Source organism: Cynoglossus semilaevis, chromosome W (genome assembly GCF_000523025.1).
Source record: "Cynoglossus semilaevis isolate Cse_v1.0 chromosome W, Cse_v1.0, whole genome shotgun sequence".
Classification (NCBI taxonomy): Eukaryota; Metazoa; Chordata; class Actinopteri; order Pleuronectiformes; family Cynoglossidae; genus Cynoglossus; species Cynoglossus semilaevis.
In genome coordinates, this window is record NC_024327.1 from 5,221,391 (window position 1) to 5,230,283 (window position 8,893).

The 8,893-nt window shown below is 39.7% G+C and overlaps 1 protein-coding gene across 1 annotated transcript; it reads left to right on the forward strand.

Annotated features, from left to right (window-relative positions):
• The first annotated feature begins 26 nt into the window (after nt 1-26).
• On the forward strand, nt 27-3,644 carry LOC103397017 (CCR4-NOT transcription complex subunit 6-like). Its single transcript, XM_008335267.3, has 4 exons — nt 27-213; nt 344-571; nt 759-961; nt 1,078-3,644. The coding sequence occupies exons 1-4, from the start codon at nt 108-110 to the stop codon at nt 1,297-1,299; spliced, it is 759 nt and encodes a 252-aa protein (XP_008333489.1). The 5' UTR covers nt 27-107; the 3' UTR covers nt 1,300-3,644.
• Nucleotides 3,645-8,893: the final 5,249 nt, after the last annotated feature.

Genomic DNA, 8,893 nt, shown 5'->3' on the forward strand with positions numbered 1-8,893 from the left:
CCTAGATGATGTTACCACTGTGTTAGACTTTCCTGAAAACCGCTTCAACTTGGTCCTGCAGATTCACTCTGGTGCAGAAACACACCGTTGAATTTAACCAAGTGGCCATGGCCAACTCCGAGGGCTCTGAGGTCATGCTGAACAGAGTGATGACCAAAGACAACATCGGTGTGGCTATTCTCCTGGAGATCCACAAAGACACATTTTCTGGTGGTAAGAAAACTGAAAAAGTGAATGAGAGCAAAAAAAACCCAGCCTGTCCAGACAATAGGAGATTATTGTTTGTCTACAAATATTTTCTTCCCTCTGCATCTGAAATGTTTCTCCTTGTCTTTGTTCTCAGGCATAAAGACTCCACAAGACCGCCAGCTCCTCCTGGTTGCCAACGCTCATATGCACTGGGACCCTGAGTACTCGGACGTGAAGTTAATCCAGACCATGATGTTCCTGTCGGAACTAAAGAGCATTGCTGAGAGAGCTGCAGGCTCAGTGTTGAGCGGCTCGCCCACCCCTGATCCTGGCTCCGTCCCCATCGTCCTGTGTGCCGACCTCAACTCTCTGCCAGACTCAGGTAGTACTCAGTGGGGTGAGCTGCACGTTTCACAGATGCTGACACTGTAGCACAGATATTATACCAGCAGTAAAACACCAACTGGTCATGAACCTATGCCCCAGTAAATACAGTAAAGTTCAGAAAAGTCGCAGCTTCTCTCAGCGAACATAAAACCTAACAGCCTGTTATCATTGTTTCATTTCAGGTGTAGTCGAGTACCTTAGCAATGGCGAAGTAGCCGAAAACCACAAAGACTTTAAGGAGCTTCGCTACAACGAATGTCTGTCCAACTTCAGCTGCAACAGCAAAAACGGCACCTCTGACGGAAGCATCACCCACAGCTTCCAGCTGAAGAGCGCCTACGACAGTGACATGATGCCTTATACCAACTACACCTATGATTTCAAGGTAAAAACAAAAGAGAACAAATTACTGTTAAATTCTGTCTCATGAATCTGAATACAATCACATTTTTATCAATACTTGTGAAAACCCACCTCCAACCCCCTCGTCTGTGTCTACAGGGTGTGATCGACTACATCTTCTTCTCTAAGACCCACATGAGCGTCCTGGGCCTGCTGGGACCGCTGGACAGCCAGTGGCTGGTAGACAACAACACCACAGGCTGCCCGCACCCCCACATCCCCTCAGACCACTTCTCCTTGCTGGCCCAGCTGGAGCTCCGCCCACCCCTGCCCCACCCAGTCAACCCATTGAACAGGCTGCACCTGTCAGTCAACAGGTAGTGCAGACTGACGGAAGCCCCGGCTCACCTCACATTTTTAAACCCTGGCCCCAGCCCTCCCTCCATCTTTCTACAGGACTGTGTACAGTTAGTTATTCTACTCCCCAGCTCACACCGACCAATAAGAGTCAAGTGTTTGGCCATCATTGTTTTTTTTTTCTTTCGCTTTTAACAGTCTTGATACCAAATGTTGGGTTTGAAAAAACCACGGTCATAAACATTTTTAAGATAAAGACACATAAATAGTTGCACACTACAGTGTTCGTGAATGTCACCACAAAGGCGTGAGCATTATCAACAGCGTTTTAAATTTTCATTTCAGCAGTGAATACAGTAGACTTAAAGGTAGGACATGCAGGAAGTTATGAGTTTGTGAACCCCTGAGCCCCCACTCGCTGGGCTGTAAACACTGTTAATTTCCTTCTCCATGACTTTAGGGTTTACTTACAATATTATCATTTCACATAAGAATTTAAATTCCTTTAAAGTCCTTTAAATTATGAAATATCCGTAATATGAGATTTCTAATTCATCCGCCCCCAGAAAGAACTTTTTTTAGCTGGCAGACTGAGATACATTACTGACATCAACTGGCTCTGTTTGCCATTGGTAACATTTCTTTCCAAACTTTCAAAGGAAGGTTAAAAAACAAATACATATTGGATGAACATGCTAAAACACTTCTAGTAGACCATTAAACAACTGAGGGGATAAGTTTTGAATTATTTATATTTTTTCCTTTTTTGTTTTGAAAGCCCTGCATTATCTGCCTTTAATTCTGTTGAGTGAAAGGGGGAAAATGAAAAAAATGTCTGTTAGGTAGCAAAATGTGACAGTTACAGTGATATTGGATGCATCCTGTAATTTGGACCCCGTTCCTGGGTTAGTCATGGTATCACGTTACTTTCTCTTACATTGTCAGCTCTAAGCTGTAGCTTCAGTCGATGTAACGCAGACATGAACTGATGGGAGGTATAAGAATTCTAACTCAGACATGAGCATTAGCCTTATTTAGAATTTCAGTCATTAAAGAGCCAAAGAACTCTCTCCCATGCTGACTGACCTGTGCAATAATATTAATAATAATAATAATTAAAAATAATAATAGTTCTATTTATATATTAGTACTGAAAACAAGTCAAAAACCTTCCTGATCAGTATCATCTCTAAAAGTCTGTCAGTTATTGATTAAACGTATTAGCCCTTTATCTCCTTTGCGGTATCTCAGGGGCTTTGCTATGCATAAAGCTGTACCTCACAAACTAACCCACACTTCAAGGTGGCACTGTGTACGAGCAGAACTACTCAGGAGGCTGTCCTTCTGAAACCATCTGTCTATGCATCTGGATGTTGGTCGGTCTGTATGAAAAGATTCTAGACGTTTTAAGTGCATTGTTTCAGATTTCGTAGGTTTTTCTGGGTACTACAGATTACGGATTTCAATTTTTGAATTTTTACTTGCTGGGAAGTTTGTTGGTACCATACAGGTTCTGAGAAATTCTGGTTGTGCATAGAGATTCTGGACATTTGCACTCTGTGTGTTTGTGTGTTTGAGCATATGATTGTTTTGGATTATCATACATACCTGGAGACCACTCCAGATTTCACATATACGTAATTAATTACATGTGCACAGATTGAGAACATACTTTCCTGGATGTCCATCAGTGCCATACACATTATGGATGTTCATTAACAATCTGCAAAAATTCTCATTATTCGGAAAGATTTTGAACATCTGTTCAGGTTCAGGACATTTGCACAAATTCTTGATGTTCAGGAATTTGTAACCATTTGTGTGTCTGGACATTTGTACCATAAAACATGTTTTGACATTCAAACCCACTGTACCAGATGTTCCTAAGCACACACAGATTTGCCTGGATGTTCAGAAAGGCGCTGTACTTTCATATTTACATGTGTTAATATTTTTACATGTGCATACGTGTGTACAGATTCTAAATGTTTGAATCAGAAAGATGACTAAAGTATGTAGAGACTCCAGAAGTTCAAGGGAGCTTGTCAATAAGATACTGAACATTTGTACCTATACCTACCTATAACACGTGTGTTATGCGCATAATAAAAATATATATTCTAAAATATTTCACCACACTTGCTTGAGGACATTTACACACTGTACCCAACTGTGGACGTTGACATTGCAGTTGTCTTGTTGCAAAAAAAAATCCCATGTCTTTGTGCATTTTTGATAAAACAGTACTGCCGCACTTTTGATCCAGTTTCCCATGAAAACCTTTTGGAAAAAATGAATTTATGAACTACCAAAATGTTCTAAAACAAAGCGTTGAAATAAATTTGTTTCAGAGACCGTCTGGATTTTTAAGAAAAGCATTGTGTGTGTTTCTCTTTGAAAGAGTCTAATGTTAAATTCACCTTTAAATTTCTTTACAGTGTTTAAGTTCAAATTGTGATCTGGAAAACGATTGGTGGAATTTTTGATGATGGAAAAACTAAAGATGAACTAAGTCCTTGTTGTGCTGGAAACTTTAAGATTTTTAAAGCTTTTAATATTTAGTTATTTTCCTATACATTTTGATGAGATCCATTTGTCAACTAGGGCTGATTCAAAGCTAAACATACCTAACTTTGCATTCTTTAGCTTTTTTTTAATATGTTTTCTTAGCTACCTAAATGTGTTTTTGGCACAATCCTCTTCCAATAGGTCCAGCTGGATGGCAAAAACAGTGCTAGCAGTACCTCAAAAGTAATTTGTATGAAATATTATCTACTGACCATGCCAAAAGAGTTGAAAAGAAAAGTTTTGAGTGAGGAAAAGAAGGGTACAGTGAGCATCAGGTTGTTTCCATCCTTAAATATCTAAGACGGTGGTTCATAAGAACAAGGTCAAGCAGCAGACATTAGGGACAACAAAGCTACAGGCTGGCAGAGGGCAAAAATCACTATCCACTGACCGGGATGTCCGCCAACTCATTCCAATGTCACTCAGAAACCGTAGGATGACATCAACTGATCTACTAAAAGAATGGCAGCTGGGGTGAAGTGCACTGCGAGAACTGTTCGAAACAGGCTCCTAGGGGCAGGGCTAAAGTCGAGTAAAGCTAGAAAAAAACCCTTCATCAATGAGAAGCAAAGAAAATCCAGGCTGGGGTTTGCAAAAGACCATAAGGATTGGACCGTAGAGGACTGAAGTAAGGTCATCTTCTCTGATGAGTCCAATTTTCAACTTTGGCCAACACCTGGCCGTCTATTGGTTAGACGAAGACCTGGAGAGGCCTACAAGCCAGTGTCTCGCATCCACTGTGAAATTTGGTAAAGGAGCGGTAATGATCTAGAGATGCTTTAGCAAGGCTTTGCGAAGGACGCATGAATCAAGCCATGTACAAGGTTAGCAGGACAATGCTCCTTGCCACACAAAGTGCCTTGCGAAAGTATTTGGCCCCCTTGAACTTTGTGACCTTTTGCCACATTTCAGGCTTCAAACATAAAGATATAAAACTGTAATTTTTTGTGAAGAATCAACAACAAGTGGGACACAATCATGAAGTGGAACGAAATTTATTGGATATTTCAAACTTTTTTAACAAATAAAAAACTGAAAAATTGGGTGTGCAAAATTATTCAACCCCTTTACTTTCAGTGCAGCAAACTCTCTCCAGAAGTTCAGTGAGGATCTCTGAATGATCCAATGTTGACCTAAATGACTAATGATGATAAATGGAATCCACCTGTGTGTAAGCAAGTCTCCTTATAAATGCACCTGCACTGTGATAGTCTCAGAGGTCCGTTTAAAGCACAGAGAGCGTCATGAAGAACAAGGAACACACCAGGCAGGTCCGAGATACTGTTGTGGAGAAGTTTAAAGCTGGATTTGGATACAAAAAGATTTCCCAAGCTTTAAACATCCCAAGGAGCACTGTGCAAGCGATAATATTGAAATGGAAGGAGTATCAGACCACTGCAAATCTACCAAGACCTGGCCGTCCCACTAAACTTTCAGCTCATACAAGGAGAAGACTGATCAGAGATGCAGCCAAGAGGCCCATGATCACTCTGGATGAACTGCAGAGATCTACAGCTGAGGTGGGAGACTCTGTCCATAGGACAACAATCAGTCGTGTACTGCACAAATCTGGCCTTTATGGAAGAGTGGCAAGAAGAAAGCCATTTCTTAAAGATATCCATAAAAAGTGTCGTTTAAAGTTTGCCACAAGCCACCTGGGAGACACACCAAATATGTGGAAGAAGGTGCTCTGGTCAGATGAAACCAAAATCGAACTTTTTGGCAACAATGCAAGACGTTATGTTTGGCGTAAAAGCAACACAGCTCATCACCCTCAACACACCATCCCCACTGTCAAACATGGTGGTGGCAGCATCATGGTTTGGGCCTGCTTTTCTTCAGCAGGGACAGGGAAGATGGTTAAAATTGATGGGAAGATGGACGGAGCCAAATACAGGACCATTCTGGAAGAAAACCTGATGGAGTCTGCAAAAGACCTGAGACTGGGACGGAGATTTGTCTTCCAACAAGACAATGATCCAAAACATAAAGCAAAATCTACAATGGAATGGTTCACAAATAAACATATCCAGGTGTTAGAATGGCCAAGTCAAAGTCCAGACCTGAATCCAATCGAGAATCTGTGGAAAGATCTGAAAACTGCTGTTCACAAACGCTCCATCCAACCTCACTGAGCTCGAGCTGTTTTGCAAGGAGGAATGGGCAAAAATTCCAGTTTCTCGATGTGCAAAACTGACAGAGACATACCCAAAGCGACTTACAGCTGTAATCGCAGCAAAAGGTGGTGCTACAAAGTATTAACTTAAGGGGGCTGAATAATTTTGCACGCCCAATTTTTCTGTTTTTTATTTGTTAAAAAAGTTTGAAATATCCAATAAATTTCGTTCCACTTCATGATTGTGTCCCACTTGTTGTTGATTCTTCACAAAAAAATACAGTTTTATATCTTTATGTTTGAAGCCTGAAATGTGGCAAAAGGTCACAAAGTTCAAGGGGGCCAAATACTTTCGCAAGGCACTGTAGGTCAGTCAAGGTGCGAATGGAGGATCACCAGATCAAGACCAGTCCATTCTCCAGACCTGAACCCCATTGAAAACCTCTGGAATGTGATCAAGAGAAAGATGGACAGTCACAAGCCATCAAACAGAGCTGTTTGAGTTTTTGCACCAGGAGTGGCATAAAGTCATCCAACAGCAATGTGAAAGACTGGTGGCGAGCATGCCAAGACGCATGAAAGCTGTCATTAAAAGTCAGGGTTATTCCACCAAATATTGATTTCCAAACTCTTCCTAAGTTAAAGCATTAGTATTGTGATGCATTGTGATGTTTTATTTTAAGTCTAAAAACACTGCATCTTTTTTGTTATTTTGACCATTTGTCATTTTCTGCAAATAAATCCTATAAATGACAATATTTTTATTTGGAATTTGGGTGAAATGTTGGCAGTAGTTTAAAGAATGAAACTAAAATGTTTATTTTACTCAAACACATACCTATAAATAGTTAAATCAGAAAAAAAAATTATAATTTTGCAGTGGTCTCTTAATTTTTTCCAGAGCTGTATGGTGAGAGTAGGGAGCAGGTGGAAGGAAACTGGTGAAGGTGGAGGTTTGTTTTGGAGCATAGAAGAATGAATGTCAACAGGAGCAAGACAGAACACATGGGTGTAAATTAGGTGAGTGGAAGAATATAAAGAGTACAAAAGTGGATGAGTTTAAATACCTAGGGTCAACCGTCTAGAGTAATGGACAGTACTCTTTCAACTCACTCCTGACACTTGTCTGTGTCAAGAGTTGAAAGAGAAAGTGCACTAACCCGCAGGGATGAAATGAAACATCTCCATCTGAACTCCTGGTCAACTTGACACTGACACAGATGATCTACAACCCCTGGCAAAAATGATGGAATCACCAGTCTGGGAGGATGTTCATTCAGTTGTTTAATTTTGTAGAAAAAAAGCAGATCACAGACATGACACAAAACTAAAGTAATTTCAATTGGTCCTTGGTCTACCAGTATGCTTGCCTTTAACAACCTTCCCATGTTGTTTGTACTTGGCTCACATTTTAGACACAGCTGACTGTAAACAACCAACCTCCTTTAAGAAGTTTTATAATCCACTCTTTTGTTTCAATTTACGTCTTTTGTTGGACCCATGACTCATGTCAGTCCATTTGGTGCAACAGCTCTCCAAAGTGTGATCACTCATTTTTAACTGCAGATTGGCGAGCAGGTCTAATCTGATGCAGGTGTTAATTTTGGGAATGGAAATTTACAGGGTGATTCCATAATTTTTTCCTCAGAATTGAGTGATTCCATATTTTTCTCCTTCTGATTGGTCTAAAAAAGTATGTTACTGACCACCACATCTTTTGTTCTGGATTTCCTTTAGTGTTTCCTAAAGCCAGAAAGTTGCCAATTGAAATGTGTTGTAGAAATCTTTACATAATTTGGAAAAATCAAGAGCCAACAGAGATTGTTTTTGATGGATTTATTCTAAATAGCTTGGCCAAGAGTGCCGCTCCTAACTCCTGTCTAACACAGTTGTTAGAGACGACTGACCCCCTGTTAGGTGGGCTCTCTTTTATATGGTTTTACATGGTTACATCATACAGTTGTTAAATTTCAGTTCAGACAAAGGACACAATCTTAACCTTCCAAACTTCCTCTAGATTAGGAAGTCCACTCTTTATGGTCACCAAAATCCATGACCTGGATTCCAACCTAGTCAAGAGGAACACACATTCCCTAAGAAGTAAACTATTACAATTTATGACCACGTGACCAAGAGCTTGCAAACACTTCCCAGTAAACAATTAACTTAAAGCCATAATACTATGTTATATAGCTAAGTTATATAGCCCAAGCAGTTCACTTGCACACAATCAACACACTTCCCTTCAGTTTAAACATTAATATGACATTTGTATACACAATAAAAATGTCAAAATTGATTACAAACTTCTACAAAATTAAACGACTGAATGAACATCCTACGAGACTGGTGATTCCATCATTTTTGCCAGGGGTTGTAGATCTGTGAACTGGATGAATGGCAGAACTGTTGCTTAATGCTATCTAAAAGAAAGAGGATAAATATTGGATATTACTTTTTGTTGACATCGCTTAAAAAAAAAATCAGCTCAGTTCCACAGAAAAGTATGCTCAATAGGGTTTCAACTGTAAAGTATCTGCATTTTTAGAAAAAAAAAAATATTTTTTTAATTACAATAGATAAATACATTGTCCACAGCCACGACTTGTTGTTTGTCTCTATATGTTGCCCGGGCGAGCATACACTGTACGATTTTGGAATTTTCTTTGGGATTCTGTCTCTCAGTATTAGAATATACATGATTAAGATGATAGAACATAAACCTGCAAAATCAGCAAGTGGCCAAATACTTATTTCCCCCACTGTAAATTGAATCAGAAGAAAACCCAAGTCTAAAAATAAATTAACAAATTTAAACCAGAGAGAAAACACAATAATAACAAAATGAAATGGCAAAGTTTGCAAATAAAAATTTGTCAAATCCTATCAGGTGATGCACAAGCAGGAAGTGATGTCAGACATCTGACCTGGTTC

Coding starts and splice junctions, on each gene's coding strand:
- LOC103397017 (XM_008335267.3), top strand. CDS start 108: ATGGCCAACTCCGAGGGCTCTGAGGTCATGCTGAACAGAGTGATGACC. Junction 214..343: donor CAAAGACACATTTTCTGGTG/GTAAGAAAACTG, acceptor CTTTGTTCTCAG/GCATAAAGACTCCACAAGAC. Junction 572..758: donor CAACTCTCTGCCAGACTCAG/GTAGTACTCAGT, acceptor GTTTCATTTCAG/GTGTAGTCGAGTACCTTAGC.